We start from the raw sequence: 25,741 nt of genomic DNA, 5'->3' as shown, positions 1-25,741 counted from the left end.
AACTTTTACATGGTGAACATACTGTGATTTCTAAAACATTACCTTTTCTAACTGGATCTTGTTATATTAAAATAACATTTAAAATAAACACAGTTCTGTAGTAATTTCATCTTGTTAGAGTTTTTGAGTCTACTTTTAGCTTGTAAATTTACTCTGAAACATTATGCATACTGGAGGAGCAAGTTCACTAGCTTCAGCCAAGCAGTGTATATATTAAATGTAGGCAAAGATGCATAGAAAGTCTGCACCATTCATCCACATTTTGTAGTTGCAGGAATCTACATGTTTATTGTTTCTATTTCTAATTTTGCTCTGTACACACCGTTAAAACAAGTAGGCAGCTATTTCAGGACAAAAATCTGTGGGATTTTTTAGATAAATGTTGTACTTCCATCCCTAGATAGTGTCAGACTCAGAAAATATATAGGATGAGGTCATTGGGAAAGGAATGCTCTCAGTGTCTAGAGGAAGCAGCAGTTGTGGTTATGCTGTGGCTCTCCATCTCGGAGTGCACAAGAAATAACTGCTGGATTGAAGGAAGAAGGGGAGACATTAACGTTTCAGTCTTTTACGCTCTGTGGTTAATTCCTCCTCGCTGAGTAGTAGGGCTGAGGCCAGATGTCCATCCACTACTATCTGAAGTATGTTTTTTAACAGATTTTAACTTGGTAGATAGATGTCCTCCTCTTTTGCAGTAAAATTAATAGGACTGTGATCATACTATGTTTATAACAAAATTTCATTAATTTCCCTTGGTTCTCTGATTTATGTTAGAATCTTACAGACTAAACTATGATATTCCTGACCTTTTTTCTATTAATATTACCTCAGAGCTTTGTGTCCTCTGTACTTTTCTCCTTTTACCTTCCAGAGACTTTAATGGTGTTTGAAATAATGTTGGTTCAATAGTGAGCCTAAAGGAGCAACTCTGTTAGGTTCATTTCATCTTGACAACTTATCACTGTCTTCCCTGTCAGTGCAACTTTCCTCATGTACATATGACACATAGTACATTCTCCTTTTTCATAATTATTATTCTCATTTTGTCCACTTTAATTTCTCATGTTGTATAGTATCAAACATTGTATTGAGCTCTAGCTGTATATTTTGTATAGAAATCAACTTTTCAAGGAAAGAAAGTGTTAGTATATTTGTATTGATATGTTCCACTAAATTCTTTGAGAGTTTTCCACTTTCATCCAGATCTTTAGTTATTCTTTCTTGGCAATTTATTCCATAGCTTTTCATGCTTGTTGCAGGAGTACTCATTCAGGTGCTGTTCAGAAGGGCAAGGTATGTGTTTATATTTTGTCATAAGAGATACTCAGTATAGCTTAGTTCTATTTCAAGAGTCTTTTTCTTCTCCTTACCTGAAAATTTCCCAGATGTAAGTTTTATTTGTTAGAAAAACATGAGAGAATAGATTCACTACAAAGTGTGTGTATATCTAGGTCCTTAAAATTTTACCAGTAAAGAGTTGTATAACTTGAGTGGGAAGTATTGATTTCTGAGAACAGGGGCTATTATTCAGAGATACTCTTTGAAATGCAGACTTCTAAACCATAGGTGGATCAATCCTGAATGGATTGAGTGCTTCTAGTTCCTATCAGCTGTTAACTTCTAGAAAGTTTTGCATGTTCTGTAAAGTTTGTATCTGAAAAATAATTCTTATTAGGACACATCCAGATTATTTTAGATTTACTTTATGAAATACTGGCTCATAAAGATTATAGACTGTCATCAATTTACAGGGTTATTATTTTTACTCCTTCAGGCTTTTCTAAGACCTTTGTAAGTGTCAGGTGTTTGATAGATTTGCTATGATAGGAATGCTGTGAAGTTTGGAATGAGTTTTTGTCATATCAAGAGCTATATGCAGATATTTGAAATCCAGAGACATGGAAGTATCCTGCACCTCTCATTTGGTATCGTTAAAAAAAAATCTTGTGATTGTGTGGATGAGGATACATAGTCTGTTCTGAACATGAAATAAATATTCTTATTGGCAAACAGGAAATATATATTAGCGCTTTTTTTTAACTGTGCATGTATATTTGAACCTGAGGCAATCCAAGTTACTTCTGATTTTAATTGTTGAAATGTACTGATTATGACTTTAGATTCTATTGTAAACTCTAAATACTGGGAATTTTTCTTTAAGATTTTTCCTTTCATGACAAGCATGCTGATTAGAATGTGGTTGGTTTTATTCGATGAAATCAAAAGATATTATCTTTAAAATTTCCATTATATTTTTTAGTGTTTGTCATCATTTCAGTTTGTACTAAGATATAAAGCAAGAGGGAATTAGATTCACAATTTTTAATTTTCTTCTTTTTTGCAAATAATTAGGGTTAGGAGGAGGATTAATTTAATTCTTACTCTTTAAACAGCAGTTTTTCAGCCAGTATGAAAGATGGGATTCACATACAACTTTTCAAGTGAGTCCCAAAGTCTCTCTACACCATACAAATGATAGTAGAATCTGACTCGGAGTTTTGAAATATAACCTAGCTGAGGTTTTTTGTATGTACTTTAAAGTGTATTTGCATAAATGCACATTTGAGTCTGGATATCACTCATGTACTTTTTGTGTATGCACAACCATGCATCTAATGCATTAATACATTTTCACTACTAAAGTCTTGGGGCTCTTCCTAGACAGTCATGTGTCTGCAGGTTCTTTAAAAGAACAAAAACCCATACTATGCAGTATATTTATTAGACCCTGCATGTTGTGGTCATTAGTGATGTTTCATGCAAATTCTTAATTCTCCCTCGTCACGTCTCATACTTGCTTTGTGCAAATCGTGCAGTACTTGAAGATATTGACTGCTCATTTACTAGAATATATGAAGATGGAAAAAATACCTGATTTTGATTAGTACATGTTACAGCAAGTGTTGCTTCCAAAGTATGACTATTGGTGTAGTTAGCTATGGCTGTGTAATACCGTTCTTCAGAAAAAAAAAATAATGCAAACAATAATTTTTTTCTGTATTCATGTCTTTCCTGACTAAATGAAAATATGGTTTATGTTACTTTTTATTGTTGATTTATTTTATTACTATTTTTTTAGATTATATTGTGTGCTGCTGCTTAATAATAGAGTTTTGATATCAGATGCTCAAATCCTAAGTGGAATTTTAATGAAAAAAGCCAATTGAGTAGTTGGGTAAGGATGCTATGCTCCATACACCACATACTCCTTTTACACAAGAGTTTTATTTAATATCCGGGAATTAATATATTACAAAAACTAGTTTAATTCTGGGACTCCTAAACAGGTTTATTCAGTATTTCCTAAATAAGTTATTCACTACATTTAGCAAAATAAAATAGGTGTTAAAAGCCAAAATATGGCATAAGTAGTAGGCTTGTAGTATTTTGGGATAAATGAATTATTAGCCCTGTTAGTATGGCTCCCTCTTTGAGGTGAAATGGTGTTAACTGGAATGGAGAAGAGCTCATCTCCTGCCTAGCTGCTGTCTCTTCATGCTGGCAGTCTGCTTCCAGCACTAATTACCTTTAGGAGAAAAGAATACTTCATAATTCTGCTGAATTCTCTGCTCTTTCCTAAAGACTTGATAAGATACAAGTAGGAATTACTTCTTTTTTCTTTTGTTGTTCCTTACTTTGTTAAAGTGTTTTGGTTTGATTTTATATACATGAGTCATATTAGCATGGTAATTACTGTAAATAGTGGTCAGAAATTTTTGCTATTTGAAAGTGGACTTGTTGGGAAAAACTGATAAACTAGTAAAAAAACCAAAACAAACTTATATTGGGCAGAATAGGAAAATCAAAAACATCTAGAAGTGGTGGTGCAGTAGTTTATATGTACTAGTAATACTTTTTTGTATTATTTTATTTAGAATTTTAAATTGCTGAGAATGTACTGAAAAATCTAGTCTGTAGCACTGAAAACCTTCAGTGGTTCTGGTATTTTTTTAAAATAAAAGCTTTTTCAGTACAAAGTTAAATGCTTCATAAAGCTGACTGCAAAGTTGTGGTTTGGGTTTGTTTGGGGTCTTTTTTATTAATTTTACTAAATATATGTGTGTTTCTGTGTGTATTTTGACTCAGACAGAAAAATGTAGACAGACTCATTCCAAAATCAGATCTTTGTGGAAAATTTTTGCCTCTCTGAAGCACAGAGATTAAAAGTATCCATGTCATACTTTTGGACTTGATTGCACATTCTATTCTGAAAAGATTCGTTTAATTAAAGTGTGTGGACAAATTCTTTCTGTCTTATCTTACAAGTGAAACAGAAAGACCTTTTTTTCCCAGTAATTAAAATCATAATGGTGTCAATATTCAAGAATACATATCTTATTAATATATAATACAGTAATGTATACTATATTAATTTATAGTATATTAATACAGTATGTGTATTCAAATGTGATGTATAATGTACCTGTATATGCTATATAATGATTTCTATTGTTTAAAAATATATATCATATTAACAATTTAGTTAAATTGTAATTCTGGTCTTCTTGATAATCAGTGATACTAAGGGCACTTAACAACTAGCAGCTTCCAGTGTTGTAAAATCTTCTAACAAAATGCTTTTTTATTTTGTTGATAGAGAAAAATGAGAAAGGTAGCATGAAAGCAGGCAATCTGAAGTACAAAGAAGAACCATCAAAACTACTGTCCGGAAACAAATTTCAGGAGCGTTATTTTGTGTTGCAGGAAGGAAACTTGCTTCTTTACAAGGATATGAAGGTATAACAGACAAACTCTTCACCCACTCTTAAAGCACTCACTTAAGCTATCTTTTCCCTACAAAAAAAAAGGCAGGCAATCAGATCATATATCAACATTTCTGGCATTAAATGGCAGTTTATAGAGTATAGGGTTGAAGTACAAGATGTTTATCTTACTATTTCACAGACACTTAGTAAAAGGAGTTTGCATCAGTTGCTCATTTATTTATTATAGTAATTATGCATTACTATAAGCTTTACAGATAAAAATAAAACAATGTTTAGGAACGCCTATGGCTTAAGCTGTGACTAAATTTCTTTAAAATTTACTGTAGAGAGCAGTATGGAGCTTAAGTGAGCTGCATGCCGTTTTTTCTTCGTATCTCACAAGAAGCCTTTAGAAATTACAAACAACAGGGTTCTTACACTTACAAGTGTCATGACAGAAGATCTTATAGGAAACAATAACTCTCAGTACACCTGCTTCCCAAAAAGTTTTCAGATGTATTCTCAGTCCTCCAAAAACTAATATTGATAATTAGATATACTTCAGATTTCCACAGAAGCAAATTTAGACATACTTAATAGCACGGTGGGTTCAGTTTTAAATATTTCATGGGAGTTTTCTATAAAGAGTGTTTTTAGATGTATGCAGCTTGTATTAAAGTATAAAACTAAATAATATGCATTGCGAACTATGTTTTCATTTTAGTTTTGATGTTTTCTGGTTTAAAACAAATAATCTCTTAAAATGCTTTTATTTTTGCTGACTGCTGGTTTTGCCCATCCAGCAAATACAGATATATACTTGCTGACCTTCTTAAAGTACTTTTTTTTCAAAAAGACAAATCCATTGCTCAAGTAAGCTAATGCAAAAGAAATATTGTGTCTTCTTGTGATACTGTGGATATAATCATAATTAGAATGACCCCAGAATGTCAAAAATAGTGTCTCATAATTTAGTGCTAAAACTCAAATTGGCACATATGTGAGAATAAATTAATATGCCCATAAAACCTTAATTAGTATCCTGGAAGGATTTTATGATAGGATTGTTGTACTACTTTATAATCTGCTTTTTTAAGCCATTCTGATTTATAAAACATTAAATTCCTCAATTTGCATCAAATTCTGAACAGCGGTACTTTAAATGGTTTTACATTCGTTACATTAAAAAGCAAATGGAAATACCATTCTGACAAAACAGTGTATATCAGTTTCTTTTATTTTCTTTCAAGAGGTGTTCATCTACCACTAATAATCTTGGTTTAATTTTAGTCATATTTAGAAATGAATAGTAGGAAAGCTTGACATTGCAGATGGAAAATTGTATTTAATAAGACTACATGTACTAATTAATTTATAAATTCTCATTAACAGCAAATTAAGTTTGTATATGCAGGTGGAGATACATTCTGTTAAGTGTTACTCCTGCTCAAGAGCAATTAGCAAAAAAAATGAAGTTTCCATGATACTGTATGTTAAATTACAATATTGTGCTAATTGACTGAAATAACATGCCACTTTAATGGACTGTTGTTAAGTGATAAGCTCACACACAGACAAATGGCTTCCTTAAGGTACATTTTTGTGAGAAGTATACTGTTGTTTAACTAGAATGTATGTTTTCTAGGAGTGTTTTTTCATCCTGGCAGTATCCTTGCTTTGAGCGGGAAGTTATAGAATACCAACCATGAAACTGCTGTGTGGTTTTTTGTTTTATTTTCTTAAATGTTTAGGCCATCTCAGATTCTGTCTTTTTCTCCACACTGTAGTGTTAGAGATTGAAAGCTGTAGAGGGAGAAATTGAGAATCCAGGACAGTTAACACTATGGAGTATCTTTATGTACTGGGATTATAAGATTTTTTTTTTTTTTTTTTTCCCCTAAATGGAAAGCTAAAACACTTGACCTGAAGGGTTACTGAAGGGATGTTTGTGTTTTGTGTTAGATGTTAGTCGTAGTGTACATGAGAATTTCATTGTTTCCTTTTAGCATTTAATTTTCCAGACACGTAGTGTGGGTACATGTCTGTTGTAGGTTGGCTAAAGGTAGTTTGTTCAAGAAGGAACAAGTAAGGAAGGAACCTCAGATGATCTCTAGTCCAACTTCCTGTTCACAGCAGGGTTAGCAACTGAGGTGACAAGAGGTTGCCGAGGGCTTGACGCAGTTAAGTCTTGAAAACTTTGGAGGATGGAGATTGCATAATCTCTCTGACCAGCTTGTTACCATACCTGACTGCTGTCTTGGGAAAAAGTTTGTCCTTATATCTAGTCATCTTCTAATGACGTGAAGAGCCTCACTCAGTCTTCTTGGTAGCTTCCCTGTAGGTGCTGAGGGGCTGCTGTTAGGTCAGTCTCTCCTCACAGGACAAGTGCTTCAGCCCCCGGCCAGTTTGGTGGGCCTCTGCTGAACTCACTCCAGATTACTGATTTGCTTGTTAATACTGAAGGGCCCAAAACTGGATGCAGGACTGCAGAAGCAGTTTCACCAATGCTGAGAAGAGGGGTAAATCACTCTCCCTAACCTACCAGCTGTGCTTCTGCTAGCACAGCCCAGGAAACCTTCTTTGCTTCCGGGACACACTGCTGGTTTATGCCCAGCTTGCCATCTGCCAGCATCCTCAGGTCCTTCTCAGCATTGCTGCTCTCCAGTCTGGGTCATTGCAGGGGTTTTTTCCTCCCCGAGTGCAGGACTTGGTATTTATTGTTGAGTTTCATGAGATTCCTGTTGGCCTGTTTCTTTGTCCTGTATAGGTTCCTCTGGAAGTCAGCCCTGCTCCTAAGCATATTGATTGGTCCTCTGGGTCACTGTGTAAACTTGATGACTGACTCCACCAGGTCATTGATGAAGATATTAAAAAGGACAGGTCCCAGGATAGACCCCTTCAGTACTCCCTTGTCATAGGTCCACAGTTACAGTATGTCTGATTAACCATCATCCTCTGAGTGTGATGGTGCAACTGGCTTTTTACTGATGTAGATGTCCACACATCCAGACCGTAAAATCCCAAGCTGAGTAGAATAATATTGTGGGAGAGAGTGTGAGAAGCCTTGAGGTACAAGACACCCTCCACTCCCCCCTTGTCCACGAATTCAGACATGTCACAGAATCACAGAATCATACAGATTGGAAAAGACCCAGAAGATCATCTAGTCCAACCATTAATCTAACACTGACCATTCTCAGCTAGACCATATCCCTAAGCACTATGTCAATGTAACTCTTAAACACCTCCAGGGGTGGGGACTCCACAATTGCCCTGGGCAGCCCATTCCAATGCCTAACAACACGTTCTGTAAAGAAATGCTTCCTAATATCCAGTCTAAACCTTCCCTGGTGCAACTTGAGACCATTATCTCTTGTCCTATAGCTTGTTACTTGGTTAAAGAGGCTCATCCCCAGCTCTCTGCAACCTCCTTTCAGGGAGCTGTAGAGGGCGATGAGGTCTCCCCTCAGCCTCCTCTTCTCCAGACTAAACACCCCCAGTTCCCTCAGCCGCTCCTCGTACGACCTGTGCTCCAGAGCCTGCACCAGCTTCGTTGCCCTTCTCTGGACACGCTCGAGTCATTCAATGTCCTTTTTGTAGTGAGGGGCCCAAAACTGAACACAGGAATCGAGGTGCGGCCTCACCAGTGCCGAGTACAGGGGTCAGATCCCTTCCCTGTCCCTGCTGGCCACGCTATTGCTGACACAAGCCAGGATGCCACTGGCCTTCTTGGCCCCCTGGGCACACTGCTGGCTCCTGTTCAGCCGGCTGTCAATCAACACCCCCAGGTCCCTCTCTGACTGGCAGCTCTCCAGCCACTCCTCCCCAAGCCTGTAGCGCTGCTGGGGGTTGTTGTGGCCCAAGGGCAGCCCCCGGCATTTGGCCTTATTGAAACTCCTGCAGTTGGCCTCAGCCCATGGCTCCAGCCTGTCCAGGTCTCTCTGCAGAGCCTCCCTACCCTCGAGCAGATCAACACTCCCACCCAACTGGGTGTCATCTGCAAACTGACTGAGGGTGCACTCGATCCCCTCGTCTAGATCATCAATAAAGATGTTAAACAGGAGTGGCCCCAAAACCGAGCCCTGGGGGACACCACTCGTGACCGGCCGCCAACCAGATTTAATTCCGTTCACCACAACTCTTTGGGCCCGATCATCCAGCCATTTTTTTTAAGCAGCCAAGCGTGTGCCCATCCAAGGCACGGCAGCCAGTTTCACCAGGAGAATGCTGTGGGAAATGGTGTCAAAGGCCTTACTAAATTTGAGGCAGACAACATCCACAGCCTCTTCCTCATCCAATAAGCAGGTCACCCTGTTGTAGAATAAGATCAGGTTTGTGAAGCAGGACCTGCCTTTCATAAACCCATGCTGTCTGGGCCTGAGCATCTGGTTGTCCCACATGTGTTGCATGATGGTGTTTAGGATGAGCTGCTCCATCAGCTTCCTGGGCACCAAAGTCAAGCTGACAGGCCTGTAATTTCCCAGATCAATCCTTCCAAATCTTCTTCTAGACGGGTGTCACATTGGCCAATTTCCAATCTGTTGGGACCTCCCTGGTCAGCCAGGACTGCTGGTAAATGATGGAAAGTGGCTTGGTGAGCACCCCAGCCAGCTCCTTCAGCACCCTCGCGTGTATCCCATCTGGTCCCATAGACTGGTGTCTATGTGATGCAGCAGGTCGCTGACTATCTCCTCCTGGATTGGGGGGAAGTTGTTCTCCCAGTCTCTGTCTTGTGGCTGAGGAGGCTGGATTACCTCTGTACAACTAGACTTGTTATTAAAGATTGAGGTAAAGAAGGCATTAAGCACCTCAGCCTTTTCCTCATCACTAATTACCATGTTTCCTCCTGCATCTAGCAGGGAACAGGGGCTCTCCCTGATCTGTCTTTTGCTGTTGAAATACTTATAGAAACATTTCTTCTTATCTTTGGCTTCTGAAGCCAGATTAATTTCTAGCTGTGCTTTAGATTTCAGCCCTGCATAGCTTCACAGCATCTTTGTAATCATTGTGAGTGGCTAGCCCCTTCTTCCAAAGGCTGTAAGCTCTGCTTTTCTCCCTGAGTTGCAGCCAAATCTCACTGTTCAGCCAGGGTGGTCTTCTCTGGCACTGGGTTCTCTTACAGAACCTGTGAACAGCCTGCTCCTGAGCCATTAAGACTTTCTTCTTGAAGAGTGCCCAGCCTTCCTGGACCCCTATACACTTCAGGATCATCTCCCAGGGGATCCTTTCAAGCAGGTGCCCAAACAAGACAAACTAAGCCCTTTGGAAGTCCAGGATGGCAGTTCTGCTGTCCCCTCTCTGGGCCTCTCTAAGAATAGAGAACTCTATTATTTCTGGATCGTTGTGCCCTAGTCGGCCTCCAACTGTCACATCATCCACCAGTCCTCCTCTGTTCACAAATAGAACATCCAGCAGGGCCCCTTCTCTGGTTGGTTCACTCACCAGCTGTGTCAGGACGTTATCTGCCACACATTCCAGGAATCTCTGGGACTGGTCCTGCTCTGCTGTGTTGTATTTCCAGCAGATGTCTGGGAAGTTAAAGTCTCCCACAAGAACAAGGGCAAGTGATCATGAGATTTGTCCTAAGTGGCTATAGAATATTTCATCCACCTCTCTGTCCTGGGTGGGTGGCCTATAGTAGACTCCTACTACAACATCCGCCCTGTTGGTCTTCCCCCTGATTGTAACACAAAACCACTCCATTCTGTCTTCACTACACTTGTGCTCAAAGCAATCATAACAGTTCCTAACACATAGCACCACCCCACCACCTCTCCATCCTTGTCTATCCCTTCTAAAGAGCTTGTAGCCATCAACTGTCACACTCCAGTCATGGGAGACATCCCACCATGTTTCTGTGATAGCCACTACATCATAATCTTCCTGTTTCGTCATGGCTTCAAGCTCTTCCTGTTTGTTACCCATGCTGTGTGCATTGGTATACATGCACTTCAGATGGGCTGATGTCCCCAGCAGCCTTTTACATTTACAGGTCCTGATTCCAGTCTGGCCTTTCACAGGTGTTACCAGTTACTGATCCATCAATATCCCTTGTATCTTTGTTGTGCTGTATGTCTCCATCCCTTGCCTCCACTGGAATGGCAGGGTGAGGGTCGTCGCTGGCACAACAGCCCACAAACTGTTGTAATCTTCCCTGGGTCTTATATCTGGGAGTTCCAGATTTCTCCGTGTTGCATTTAAGGTAATGAATTAATTTGATAAGAGATTAATCCCCTTGTGTTCTAGCCGGTCCTCAGAGTTTGGAGGGGCTAGGGGTGGCTGGATTTATCTCTTAATCGGTATGCTATTTATAGCCATAACTATAGGCAAGGACACCAGATGCACGAACAGCCCGTATGCTGTAGGTTTGGTTACATTCAAGAGAAGCCGTCACATTCACAAATAGTATGGTTTATTCTTATGCAACATCTACAGATTCTTTGATATTGCCTACGATAAATACACAAACTGCAGGTTGACTATATAGCAGTCTCCTTCCCCCTTCAAATCTAGTTTGAAGCCGTCTCAGTAGAACCTTCTCTTCCATGTGCTCAGAAACATGCTCCAAGTAAACTCACTCCAGAATTTTCCCAGGGACTGAAATGAGGCTGGCAGGCAACCAGTTCTTCACATTGTCTTTTCAGCCTTTATTGAGGATGGATGCAATGTTTTCCTTTTTCCAGTTACCAGCAGTTGCCCTTGATCTCTGTCACTTCCAAAATGACACGGAGCAGCCTTTCAAGGGTGTCAGCCAGCACACTTAGAACACTTGCATGCAGCCTGTCTGATCCAATGGACTTGAATGACTTCAATTCTCTCGAGTCTTTCCTGACTCAATACAGTTCTCCTCTGGTGCAGTCGTCGTTTTCCTCCTTGGACACTGTTTGTAAGTGTAGAGGCCTTGGGAACCTTGCTGGTGTGAAGACCGATGCAAAGAAGATACTGAGTTACCTTATCCTTACCTGTGTCCTGTTGCTTATTCACCCTCCCTGTTGAGCACTGGGTCTACATTTTCCTTGTTCAGCCTTTTACTACTAAGGTATTGGAAACCTTCATGTTGCCTTTAATGTCCATAGAAGGTCTCAATTCCAAATTGCCTTTGGCTTCCTTAATACCATATCTACATGTCCTGGGCTGTATTTCTAAATTTTTCCTTCATAGCCTCTCCCTGCTTTCATGTCCTGTATACTGCATTTGTCTGCAGTGGAGCTCCACCATGAGCTACCTATTTACCAGGGCTTGTCTTCTGATAAATCTACCTCTTTTCCTGAGTATTTGGATGAACCATTCTTGTTCTTGAAGAATGCTCTCTTTAAAGACCTGCCACCTCTTCTGAGCTCCTTAGCCTTTCAGAGTTGCCTCCTCCCATGGACACCCACCTATCAGTTCCTTGAATATGCCAAATGTTGCTCTTCTAAACTTTGTGGTCTGTCCTCTGCTAACTTGTCATCTTTTTTTCCTTCAGGATCTTGAGCTCTGTTATTTCATTGTAATTATGGCAAATACGACATCCCTGACTAGTTCTGTCCTGGTTTCGGCTGGGATAGAGTTCATTTTCTTGAGCTGGGAGAGGGCATAGCTGGAGCCCCCGACCCAGATTTCGGCCAGGATAGAGTTAATTTTCCTTGAGCTGAGAGGGGGCACAGCTGGAGTGCCGGGCCTGGACTGGCCGTTCAAGTATTCCATATCATGCAAGGTTATGCTCAATATATAAAGAAGGCGGGTTCTCTCTTGCTTCTGGTCTGTGTGCACGGCAGGATCTTTGTTCTGTCAGGATTGCTGGCCAGGAGCAGTCCGCAAGTGGTGAGCAATTGCACTGTGCATTACCTGTCTGTACTTCCTATTATTATTGTTGTTTTGTTACCATCACTAAACTGTTTTTTATCTCAGCTCACAAGTTTTTTCCTTGTGTCTCCTTCCCCATTCACCAGGCAGGGGAGGAGTGAGCGACCACTGCGTGCTGTTTGGCTGCTGGCCAAGTTCAAACCATGACAGGTTCTTGTCTGTGAATAGCAGATCCATCTGTGCATCACCCTGTGTTGGACCATCCAGTACTGCTGTCAAGAAGCTATCCCTGGATTGCTTGTGTTCCACCAGCAGATGCCAGGGAGAGCAGATTTCTTCCTCATCCCCTGCCCCATATAGTCAGGATTTGTTATACAGAGACTTCCTTGGGTTATTTAAAGACTTGATATGCTTTTTTTCATCCTGCTTGGGTGTTCTGAAGCAAATACTCACCATGATACTGTCCTTCCCATAGAAGATCTCTTTTAACAGAGGGCAACTCCACTCCTCATCTTCCCTGACTGTCTCTCTTAAAGAGCTTGTGTCCATGTATACAGCACTTCAATTTTGTGAATTGTACTATCACATCTTCATTATTCCGGTTGTTTTACAGTTTTCTGTCTTCACAGGGACCTCCAATTCTTAATTAGTCTGCTTCCAATAGTAGTGATTGTCATACTTTGTTAATGGGAAAGGAGAGAAAAACCAAAAAGGTCTGTTAGAAAAGAGGAGTGCAGCCTATGAAAGAAGCCTAACTGTGAAGACAGTCATGTGGCATTTTCTCTTTTGCACATTTCTGATACAATAATTAGAATCTTATTTTTTTTGCAGGCTAGCAAACCTGAAAAAGTGTTACCTGTCAATTCCCTGAAGCTTTATTTTGGAGTGAAAAAGAAAATGAAGCCACCAACAAAGTAAGAATAGAAAAGAAAATAATTTAAACACTCTGTGGCAAGGTACTTGTAGTATCGTCAAGAAAAGGGTACATAAAACACTGTGGAACAAGGAAGAGCCAAGAAGCCACTTGAAAATATGCTGAATTAAATTACCCTCTATAATGTTATTGTTCTGTCTCTATCTCTGTTTTTTGTGTTCCATGTTAACTCTTCTGTGCTAGGAAATTACTTTATTGATTGGCTTTTCTTAATCTTATGTGTGTTATCTCATGTGGATATGTTTGCTGCTAGCTCACTTAGTTTTGTAGTATGTGTCCTGCATTTCATTGGTGGGCGAATCTTTTTTGCACCAAGAAGAAAAGAAAAAAGAGAAAACCAACTAGTCACTGCCTTAAGTGACAGATCCTCTTGCTCAGTAGAGGATTTTCCTTTTTCAGGATTCTTGTTATTTTGATGTTTCTTCTAGCTGAAGACTACAGCGTCCTTTACAAACCAGTGACTATGTTTCTGGAAAAGAGCAGTGAAAAATGACACCTGTTTTTCTCAGATGTTTCTAGTACTTGTTCAGTCAAAGCTCTGAGACACTGAGACAGTGTACATAGGGTCCTATCCCAAAGGGATTCTAAATTGGCTGTAGCCTTTAAACCAATCGGCTTGAACTTCAGCTTTACAGTTGGCAAATCAGAATGCCACAGAAGGGTCTGTAAATTTCAAAGCTTAGTTGTGTTAGAGAAAAAGTTAGTGTGGGTTGTTTGGTTTTGTTTTTTTTTTTCCCAGTTAAACACAGAATGGCTAGGAGATTAGTCCAAAACAGGAGTAATTATGTAAACAAGTCTTTGCAGGTGGGTTCTTTCCTTAAGGTTTATTTTCAGTCTACTATCAAAAGCAGACTTTGCAAAGTCTCTTCTGGATCTCAGAGGTTTCATTGTGCACCTAGTCCCTTCCCCCCCCCCAGCAATTGTTAAGTCTTTGTAAACTCTTGTGATTACTTCTGTTTATAGTGCAAGCATACTTCCCTCTGTGACTTCCACACTGTAGTGGACTCTTTGCTGGGCACCATCTTAGTTTTACTTCCAGAAGCTTTCAGAAAGTATAGCTGCAGCCCAAATGAGATAAGTTAGCCATCATTTGCAGGACTTGGCTATAACCCTTTGTCCAGAACTGAATGTTCAATATCTTTGAATCAGCTGTGAGAAAATGAGTAAAATCGATCATCAATTTCAACCACAATTTCATTCTAGGTTTGGAGTACACGTTTAAACTTTGTAAATTTTGTTTTCCACTTAGAAGCACTATTTAAAGGTAGTGAGTCTCTGCAGTTTGAGGAATATGTCCCTGTCTTGAGTTTCTGGAACTAATTTTTGAAAATTTTATTTATTTCAGCTGGGGACTTGCAGTATTTTCTGAAAAGCACCAGTGGTAGGTACACATGAAACACCATTGATTTAACTTCAGTGTTTAATGTTTGTTGAAATGTTCCGTTTCAAAACAAGAATGTTTGAAAACTAATGAAGATTATTTTGCTTGGATGTTGAATTTTTGCTGTTTTTCTTAATTAACTAAAATCTTAATTCATATGATTTGGTAATCTTTTGGGGTTGGGTGTCTGCCTCTCTTTTGTGGCCATAAAGCAAATGATTTTCATAAATGTAGAATGATAGATTTTAAACCTATGTACATGCTTTAAATGAAGCACATGCTTCAATCTATGATGATTTGAAGGATTTATATTTCCCTATCTTTTTATGGGAGTGTTAATAATAAATATAGCAGCATTCGTAAACAAATGTAAGCACTTAAGTTGTTTAGAAGCCTATTGGTTAATAGTTTAACTGCAACAGGAGTTTTTGTTATGTTTCTTGTTAACTATGTATTATGTTATAGGTATATATGTTGTGATGGACAAGATGCACAAATGGAGTGGATGATCAGCATTTTTACTGCACAGGTACTAATCTGATCAAAGAAATGTAACTTTTACTGCTGTTATGAAAATCCTACTAAACAATTATATGTATGTATTACGGATATGTTACAGATAAAGTTGCAATGCCAGTAAAGTTTCTGGAATACTCAATGTAATACAACTGCAAAAAGATGGGTCTTTTGCAGTAATAAACCTCTTCTGGGTGAAATTCTGGCCATTGACCTACAGAGTGTGTCTGTTTGCCATAACGCCTGAGTGCTGTTTCTCTGCTCAGCAGTTTGGATGCTGCATGCAAAGCAGTCGTGAAAGAAGAGCATCCTGTTTAAAAACATATTGGTGTGAACTAGCTCTGTTGAAGAGCTGTGCCAATACAGTTATATTTCTCTGGTACCCAGGTTAGTTTAGTTAACACTGACAATTTATTGTGTTGGATAGGCATTAACCTGAATTAATGTAATCTGCTTGCTACTAGATTGTGAGTCCAGAGGGTGTACGCTTGAGTGCCGTGTAACAACACATCCTCACAAATGGAGTTTAATATTTACACAGGAGGAAGTGGGAGTAAGAGAAATGGGAAGAATTCAACCTGACAGGAGACTGAAACATAGTTTAAGGTTTTAAAAGGATTTTGTATTTGTGTCTGATTTTTCTTCTTTCCTGTGTTGTTCAAAGAACCTTGTGGAATATCACGATGAATAGACATCACTAGTTTTGTGATTACCTGTGAGCTTTACATATTACATAAAGTGGACTAGGCACAAGACTGTTGCAATACATACTTCTTAGAGGCTTTCTAAACCAGAATCTGACCTTCATAGATAGTAGTGCTAGAAGCATAATGCAAGTAAGACTTCCAAATTTTTGTCTTATTCAGCTCCCTTAACTGAAGTAACTACTGTAGTTTCTATGGAAACAGCCACTGGTCATGCCGTACATTTCATGGGCCTAACATGAGCAGTGTCACACAAATAGGCTCAGAGGTTATTGATATAGGCTACTTAGAAATAACTCATACAGGCTTGGTAACTGTTGAAATCCTTTTGATGTAAAATCACAAGAAGGGCAATCTGTTAGGATTCTGATCAGGTAGTGTGGGATGTAGAACGTTTCTCTGACAATACAGATAAAAAACCTGAGAGACACTCCTCAATGTTCATGATATTTTTTCTAACAAAAAATTTAATGTGTATTTAAAAAAAAATGCTGTGAATTAATACTATGTTTTTAAAAAACTGTGTTCCAATGAATGAACAGTAGAGTGAACTAGCATTACTAATGAGCTACATTGGGAGGATTTTGTTTTGGGTTTGGGGGTGTTTTTTTATGGAGTTTGTTGTTTGGTTTGTTTTTTTTTTTTTAATCAGCATTCTGGACATCAGTAAAGTTGTCCATCTTTGAATTACATGAGAAACTAAGTACTAACGATGCAGATTTACTGTATTGTTCTTATTACAAGCTACTGCTTTAAATATAATTTACAGTGAAATTCTCCTTGAAAATGCAATGGCTCATGTTGCTAAAGATTACTATAAAATCTCCAAATGTTTTGTATCATGCATCAGACAATTATCACACTATGCCATTTCTAAACCAGAAATCTGTAAACGTCAACTGAGGTTATTTCTAGTTAGAATTTTTAATCTGAAGTCATCTTTAGGAAGACAGCTTATCTTTTATCTTATCTGCTATCACAGTATTTGAACTCCTTTATGTTAGAGAGACTGCAGGCATTTTGTCAGTGGAATAGTTTAGATTACAAATCGAAAAATAAAGCAGCTTTTGAAGCATTAAGACATTGACATTTAATGATCCAGAGCAATTAGGAGAGACATAAATGTTACTGTGCTCGTCAGTGCTTGAGCAGAATAAGACTTTATTGGTAAGGAATATCAGTAGAATAGTTGTACTATTGTTATCCTCTTCCTCCTGTTTTCTGATAATGTTTATTCCTGTAGTATAAATGGTCTGGAGAATATAAGTAGCAAAGTGTAGGTACCACTGTAATCTAGTAACAAGAATACTTTTGATTCAGAAAATCAAGTTAGCTCGGGGGTTATTAATCTTGTACTTTAAGCTGGTAAATACTAGGAGGGTTTGAAGGAGGACCATTGTTTCTTTCAGTTCTATGCAAAATCATCCTGAAAAGCATGGCTGAAACTTGTTTCTTGAATTCTATAATAGTTTGTACAAAATCACTTAATAGCATATGTAGCATACAGTTGGAAGTAATTAATTGATATGAAGGTGGACACAACAATATTCTTCCAGTTCCATTGCTTTTGATCAGCTAGTGAGGCACATTTTATTACCATGAAGTGCAGTTGAGCAGATAGGTCAAAACTATGAATAAATGCATTTATTATGTGGCCTAATACATTGCTAGTATTTCTGATCTACATTCCCAGAGTTCTATTTTAAGAAATGTTACAGACACAAATGGGAAATTAGTCTGCTTAACTGACAGCGATAGTTTCCTTAAGCTTGCTGAGAATTAAAGGAGGCAGTTTGCTTCACTAGCTGGCTTAAAGTTTCTCAGTCGCTTTCTGAATTGCATATTTCTTGTATCTTGGTCCACAGTAAACTGATTTTGTTGGGCAAGACCTGCTCTTTCAGATAATACCTTCTCAATGTTTCATTGGAAGAAAATGTTCTTAACGTTCACTGGGGAGAGTTCTTAGAACTGAGTTTTACATCACCCTGGTCAGCACCACATGTGAGAATTTTTTTACTCCAGAAAGATGCGAATCTATAAAATATTTTTTCTAAATTTGGAATTGGGGCTTTGGTTTCTAGACTGCTATTCTACGTTAATAATCACTGATTCTGATGGCTTCTTAATAGTAATGCTGTTCTTACTTGGAGACCATCTGCAAGTATGGGTCACAGCACCACAACTGGATTTTTGTAGATAGTCTTGAAGAGACTTCTTGCTTCATGGATTTGGAAGATTGAATACCACTGAAAAAAATAAAGGACAACGAAGATCCTGACATCTGTGGAAAGAAATCTTACAGATTTGGACAGTGTCACAGAACTGTTTAGGTCAGAAGGGACCTCTGGGAATCATCTTGTCAGATCCCTCTGTTCAAAGCAGGGTCAGCTAGAGGAGGTTGCTCAGGGCTGTGTCCAGTCAGGTTTGAATAACTGGAGACTCCACAACCTCACTGAGCAGTTTTTTCCAGTGTTTAACCACTCCCCCAGTAAAAAAGAGTTGTTTTTTTCTTCAGTCAGAATTTCTTGTTTCCTATTTATTATAAGTGATGCTTTGAATTAGTATTTTGCCAATATTTACACAAAGCATTCTCAGCTTTCATTAGGGTTCATTTGCAGTTCTGGCTTGCCCATTTCCTTTACAGCTGTGCTGATTTGGCTTTGTGCACTCATCTCCAAGCTTTAGAAAGTATTCTTCTGTAGGCCTTGTACATCCTCTCTGATTCACAGAATCTCATGTTGAAGCTTTTTCAGGAAAATACTCTTACACTACCTTGTCCTCAGAGCTGTCTTTCTGGTTACCATTAACATCACCAAAGGACTCTGTGAGCTTCAAGCACATGTGCTTGAATTTCTACATGTGAAATTCTACATGACTTGCTAATGAAAGTTCATTATAGACCTCTTACAGAAAGAGGTTTTAACATTTTATTGGAAATATTCAGATAATGTTTTTTCTTCCCAGTCATGTTTTTCACTCAGAGTGAAGCTTCACTCTTTGGAGGACTCCCCAGAACTGACATATTTCAGTAGAGCTAAAGCAAAGGCTATTATCGAAGCCAGATCTGTTTATTTAGACTGTGGTTTTGGAGCATTCAGAATGTCAATCCATTTCCTTTTGGATAACACATGTCGTTGTTGTAGGTTAAGCAATTATTTTCTCCTAAATTATTAATATAAGTTTCAAAATACTTGTTTGCAAATTGGGGTAATTTTATTTTATTTCAGAAATTTTTGTTGGGAATCCTGTGGAATTTTGAGATTGTGAATCATGTCAATGTGTGTGTCTTGTTTGTTATTTTCTGTTCTTAGAAGCTAAATGGAATAATAATATGGAGGGAAGATATTTGATACAAGAAAATTATATAGAGACATTTTGGTTCTCTTCACTCAGTATTGTGTAGTGCTTACAAAATGTTAAGATAATTTTAAGTACTACAGTGTTTTCACCCTTCTCCCACAAGAGGACTATATGGTGTTGTTCAGTAGATAGCTTTTTCAAATAAAGTTTTACATACAAAAGGACGTTGTGTTTTTGCAAAATTCCACACCAAAAATACAGAATCATTTTGTTCTTCAGCATGCAGATACATGGCCACCTGTTGGAAAAACAAGAAAACAGTCTATAACTAAAAGTCCAAAGATTGGAGGCTTACCACTAATTCCCATTCATCAGGAGAAGAACACTTGTAAAATCAGAGGGAGTACTGAAGTAAGTGAGGTTTAAACTTGGTGTAGAACTTCTAACCACAATGCTGTACTTTTAAATAATCCTGTAATAATGAACTCTCTAGAGCTGGATAACTATGAAATGTAGATGCTTTTGTTATTGGTGTCCTTTTCAATGTTTTATCATTAAAGGAACAGTTAGGTCAATTTAATGTAAAAAAAAAAAAATCATTGTAACCTAAAATTGTGTCACCTCTTTGTCTGTTCAGTAAATCAGTAGTGGTTTTTTATTTGTGTTTTGGGTTTTTTTGAGCAATGATCATCCATTGGAAGTAAATAGGACTGTTACCTGGAAATATAATGCACATTATTACAATGCACTTTATGGCAGTTCTATTTTAATAAGGTCCTTGAAAACTGTCCTGCATGCATATTTTACCTTATCTTTTCTTCCATCTAAAATAACTGTTTTAGTTACCTGCTCTGTGAATGTAATGGAAAAGCTCAGATGGAACTGTGATACATTTAAGTTGTAATATTCTTAGTCTCAAAGAAGAACATGAGGGTTTAGTTACACTTTGCAGAGACTGAGCTGTGTCACTGCATTACATGCACTAGTATTATGTCTCAACATTACCATATTAGCTTGAGATGAATTTCTGGTATCCACATAGATACTGATGCCTGTGGGGAGGACTTGCCTTGCTTCCAGCTGAGTGGCAGTGGAGGCACTGTTCTGCTTCGGAAAAATAGTGGTAACGAATCTGAATGCAGAGAATAGTGTTGAAACAAAACAGCTTGGTCCTTTGAGTGCAAGCAGTGTTATTTCTTGCATGTTCTAGAAGGTTTTGAAGGGAGGTGGATAATATGGTATGTGTTATCACCACTTAGAGAGACAGTGTTTCAGGTACAGATTAGTGAAGCTGAGTCAGTTCCATAGCAAACCAAAAGCATAGAGAGAAGTAATGCTTTATCTAAAAGGCAACTCCATCTTTCGTTTCACTTTCTTCAGGCATTTCTATTCTGCCTTACCAAATGAGTACAATACTGTGTGAATGCGATTATGGTTTTTCTATTTTGTTTAATTTGTCCTTTCAGGAAGTACTTTGGCAATTCTTTGATAAATTCCTTCTAATGTTAGCATTTTTAAACTTAGGTCTTGTAATTCAGAAAACTTCATAACCCTTAGGTATGTCTCTTATCAGTCCTTTATGCAGGTAGAGTTGAGATCTCTCATACATTTTTTGAGATGGCTACAAATTCAGACATTCTAGCATAAAGGTTTATTGGATTTTGAGCTCCATGATTTAAAATCTTTAATAACTTATAGTACTAAAAATTTATTATTATTATTATTATTATTATTTTAGTTAATAATGTGCTTCATTAGGAAGGATTCTAATGTTTTGTACACTGCAACTTAGAGGAAGTCTGCATTTATAGTTAAAAGTAAAAGATTACAGTCTTCATTATTTATGTCATGACTAGATCTAGAGAAGTTTTATGCAAGGGATATTTGTGTACCTTATGAAGGTTAACACAAAATTATATAATGGAAAATTAAAACTAACACTTCTTTTACATGAAAAGCCAAAACTAGTGTAAACAGTAAAATAGTGGTGGAAAGTAAATGTATGATATGGTTTATTGAGGAGAAATACTGTACAGCAGTGTAGTCAGTAAAGCAATAGATACCCATTTGGAAACTGTACCTTCAGTCTTTCCATGGATTTGTAGTACTTCTCCAACAAGTAAAAATATCTCCATGTTAAAGCATTAGAGAGTAATAAGGAGCAAGCATTTTCTGAAAGATGCTGGTTTATGAAAAGTGGACATCTGTTTACAGATCAGTGCGTAGACCTCTAGTAGAAATGTCATCAAAGTTATCTTCTTGTAGGCAGTAAAAGAGACTGAAAATTTTCCAAACAGTGAAAAAGTGACATCTTTGTGGTGTGAAGATAAGTGGGGGAAAAAAAACCAACAAACAACTCAAAGATACCCATAGATCAATAAGTTTAATATTAATGTTCAGTACTAAAAAGGCTATATTGAATGTCTTCTTTTTTCCCATTATTGGAAGTAGTTTTATTGTGTGCTAATAAGATAAATATATAATAAAGAAAGTTTTAGAACACTGTATAACTAAGAATCCTTCTAATAACAAATAGAATCAAAAGGTTTCCATTATTTCTGCACCATTTGTTACATACATGGATAGTGCATCTAAAATATGCATGTTTATCATATAGAATCATTTAACTGAAATAGAAATACATTGCTCCATATCTGCAGTAAGTCTGTAATTTTATTTCAAAATACAGGAAGATTGAGAAATGAGGAAAAACTTTCTTTCAAGCCATGGTCAAATACCATAGTGACTTATAATACATTATACTTGTGTAGCTTTTTGAAAGGAATAGTGTGTCATGGGGATAATGGAGGATGCAAACAGATAAGAGTTGCTCCATATTTTTTTGCTGGTGATGTGCAGAAAAAAAGAAAAAATGTAGTTAGATATGCATATTATTATCAATTTATTCACCAATTACTTGATTGTGGGCCTGAAACTTACAGGCAAACAGCTGTTTCTAACATGAAATTGTTGCCTTTACATTAGGACTTATTGAGAGAAAAGTATGGAGTCCAGCAGTGTAATTTATAGCATATTACTAACAGTGGGCAGTGGATCAAATACTAAGAAATAATATTATTAAGAAGTTTGATATGGCAGTTTTGTTCACACATCATTTTGTGATCTGTTATTTATAAAGGAAACTGTAACTGTTGGTGCTTTAATTTGAACAACAGAATTTGGCTCCCATCAGTTGAATGTTCTTACAATGCATATGTCTGGGAATTAAGATTCTTGTATATACTGAATCTACTTTAAAAGTTCAAAATGTTGAGTAGTAGTCTGTGTTAAGGGGCTACATGCCAATGTACAAGACTGTTTCAGAGAAGTAGGCAGCCTTCAAATCTGAGTGCTGTATTTGATCTGTTCCTACTTTCATTATAACATGGGCTCCCGCTATACTTATGTTAGCAGAACTATACTGATTTCAGAAGTGTAGCTGTTTTGTTGTTTGTTTTTTTTTTTCTAAAAAGATGCAAGATTGAAGCATCATGTAAAAATTCTGTAAATAGAAGATGGTTGCTCCTGACTGAATATCACAAGTAATTAATATATTTGTTTGCTGAGTAACAGTGAATATCTTGTAATGTGTTACTGTGTTTTCTGAAAGATACTGCATGACAATTTGTATTTCACATATTGCGTGTATATTATCACAGATAGTCCTTTTATTGTTATTTTATTAATTGAACATGAATCACTGGTGATAATCTCACTGTTTTCTTGTTCATGCAAGAACATTATTTTAAATGGAAAGAAATTCTTTTAAATGGAAAATTACAGCTTTTTCAAATATTTGGCAGAACAGAACCCCCCACATTCATGAGTCATTGGGACAGCTCCTCAGTTGCCTTGAACTTTTTTTCACTGAATATAGCTGAACACAATAAATATTAGGATTTCTCTTGCTGTCTTTGGTGATAGAAGAGATTCTAAACTGATAGCAGTTGTTACCGATGGCAGTAGAGTTTAAAAGTCTTCAGGCAAGCTAAAATCTGCTGCATAAGATGCACCAGTGGTAATCCAAGTAGCAGTATGAACTCTTGTGTACATTGATATTTTGGGACTGATTTTTTTTTTTTTTTTTCCCTGCATATCATAGCCACAGGTGCTTCATGATTAATGAGTAATTTTCATTATTAGTGAATGAAAATAGAAATACCAGCCTCCTTAATGCTAAAAGTTATCTCAATAAAATAACCCCTTTATCTGCTCTTTTAAAAACTGTGATTTATATCATCTAAATGTTTGTTTCTATTACTATTGAACAGATGCTAGTTCAGGTGAAATTTCGAGAGACTGCACAAATTTAGACTTTGTTTTATATCTTAAATTTCTTCAATGTAAACTCATTTAATATTTACTGGTTTTCTTCCTACACAGCAACTAATTTGCTGTATCAACACTCATTTTTTGTAATGGGCTTATGTTTGCTGTCTTCATGAAGAAAGAAATGTCACTGTAAAACATATAAGGCAAATAAAAATGGTAGAAGGTTTTATTGTATTCTGTCTGCTCAGTTGGTGTGGCAGTAGGCAGATCGTTCCTTTTGTGGAAGAGCCTTACAGATTTCGAAAAAAATGAGGTCTTGGAGATATTCTTTCATGTATGGCATCTTTGTTTGACTACCTGAAGATATTCAAAGCTGAGGGAGACTTTGGTTCTTTTTGTCTTCCTGTGTGGCACTTGTTCATTTTAGCTGCATTTTTATGGAGTTATTTATCCATAGCATATGAGCAAGTTGTCTCATGGAATCTTGGTACCTCATATGTTAAAGTAAACATGAAAAAATATTCAAACATTAGAGAGGAGCTAGTTTAGATACATCTACGTGAGTGTTCTAGTTAGGATCAGGAGTGCACTTTAGGAGCAAATCTTCCAGTTGTTCCCATTTACGGTGTTTTGCTGGAGTGGGGTAGTTCTGTAGCATGTGAATTTGGATTGCTTTCAGATGAAACTGAAGTTGAAGATGTTTTGCAGGAGCATATCTAATGCATTGCACCTAAAGATAAGCCTTTTGCCAGTAGAAGTCTAACACTAGTTGGAAGTGTATTTAGAAAAAACAAAAAAAAAAGACAACAGACCTGAAATAGTGTTAGTGTGGATGTTGAGTTCTCAGCACTTCTCTTTCACTGTACAGATGTGCTCCTAATGAGCTGCACCAGTTGCAAATTCAGATGCAGCATTTGATTTACCTTTCATTTCCTACAGCTTAAGAACTTGAAAACAGCCCCCAATATGGAACAGTTACATTGCTATCAGTTTGTTGTTTTATCTCTGTTCCCAGTATGTTACTTAAAATTGCTAGCCAAAATTTGAAAAAGCAGACATTCTTTATAATTTATCAGGTAGTACTGAACAGCTGCTGAAAATGTTTATGTGATCATGCAAAATTATCTTTTGTACATTCATGTAGCTTAGTCATTAAGTTATCAAAATTGCAACATTCTCAGTTGTATTTGTTCAATTTAAGAAGAGTTTTAAGAGTTTTAAGACTATGTGGATCTGCTGTAAAACATGAAAATTTAGTCAACTGTGGTAGAATGAAAAATAAAACTGTGAATATATGAAAATGAATGCCTTCATTGTCATGGTGCATTTAACTGAGAGATTTATATAATTTTCAGAAGTATCACTCATTGAGAAAATATGCTCACTAAAAATGCTTACTAAAGTCTAATAGCACAAACTGTGGGAATTTAAAACTATTAACTGTGCTGTCTCAGCTCTTGAGTAAAATTGATTTTCTTTTAAGCTGTTACGTGAAACTAATAAGCAAAAATTGCAATCTAAATATTATTGAATATTGTGTGAATATGAATGATCTGATTTCTCTTTGCTTGTTTGCTCAGAATATAGAACTGCAATCTGGCAACCCAAAATTCGGTGAGCATCATGAAAATGACTGTCTGGAAGAAAGAAAAAACTTGAAAGAAAAAGCATCTATTGTGGCACAATGTTTGGAATGGAAGGAGGAGAAAGTGAAAAGCCATGCAAAAACACATCAGAGCTTGATCTCTGTTGAGGATGTAGGTGCAGGGATGACTGACCTACACCAAAGATCACGTAAGGCACTGAAGAAAAGTAAGAACAAAGCAAACAAGACTGCTTTAGCATTGGATAACAAATTACCATCAAATGTGATTCAGGAACTAAATACAGTGCTGCAGAAGAACAGAGCACTTAATGATGAAACCTCCAGCTGATTTCCTGAGTCTGAAGGGTTTTATATATATGTATATATATATATATATATATTTATATACACACATCACATGTATGTGCGTGTATTTTCTGGGCAAAAGTAGTCTCTTTTTTTGTGTAGTTTGTACAGTGCAGAAGAAATATAATTTGTTTATACGCAGCTGTTGATTCTGTATATGCATATGCCATATGTTATAATTTAAGATTGAAC

The 25,741-nt window shown here is 37.2% G+C and overlaps 1 protein-coding gene across 1 annotated transcript in view; it reads left to right on the top strand.

Annotated features, from left to right (window-relative positions):
- Window positions 1-25,532, top strand: part of ARAP2 (ArfGAP with RhoGAP domain, ankyrin repeat and PH domain 2) — a 134,883-nt gene extending 109,351 nt beyond the window's left edge. The window contains exons 27-32 of the mRNA XM_074903800.1: window positions 4,598-4,737; window positions 13,323-13,405; window positions 14,771-14,806; window positions 15,272-15,335; window positions 19,606-19,737; window positions 25,179-25,532. Of these exons, the coding sequence (XP_074759901.1) occupies window positions 4,598-4,737; window positions 13,323-13,405; window positions 14,771-14,806; window positions 15,272-15,335; window positions 19,606-19,737; window positions 25,179-25,532 (809 nt within the window). The remainder of the gene's footprint in view (window positions 1-4,597; window positions 4,738-13,322; window positions 13,406-14,770; window positions 14,807-15,271; window positions 15,336-19,605; window positions 19,738-25,178) is intronic.
- Window positions 25,533-25,741: the final 209 nt, after the last annotated feature.

This window comes from Athene noctua, chromosome 4 (genome assembly GCF_965140245.1).
Source record: "Athene noctua chromosome 4, bAthNoc1.hap1.1, whole genome shotgun sequence".
Classification (NCBI taxonomy): domain Eukaryota; kingdom Metazoa; phylum Chordata; class Aves; order Strigiformes; family Strigidae; genus Athene; species Athene noctua.
This window is presented reverse-complemented; position numbering and strand designations above follow the sequence as displayed.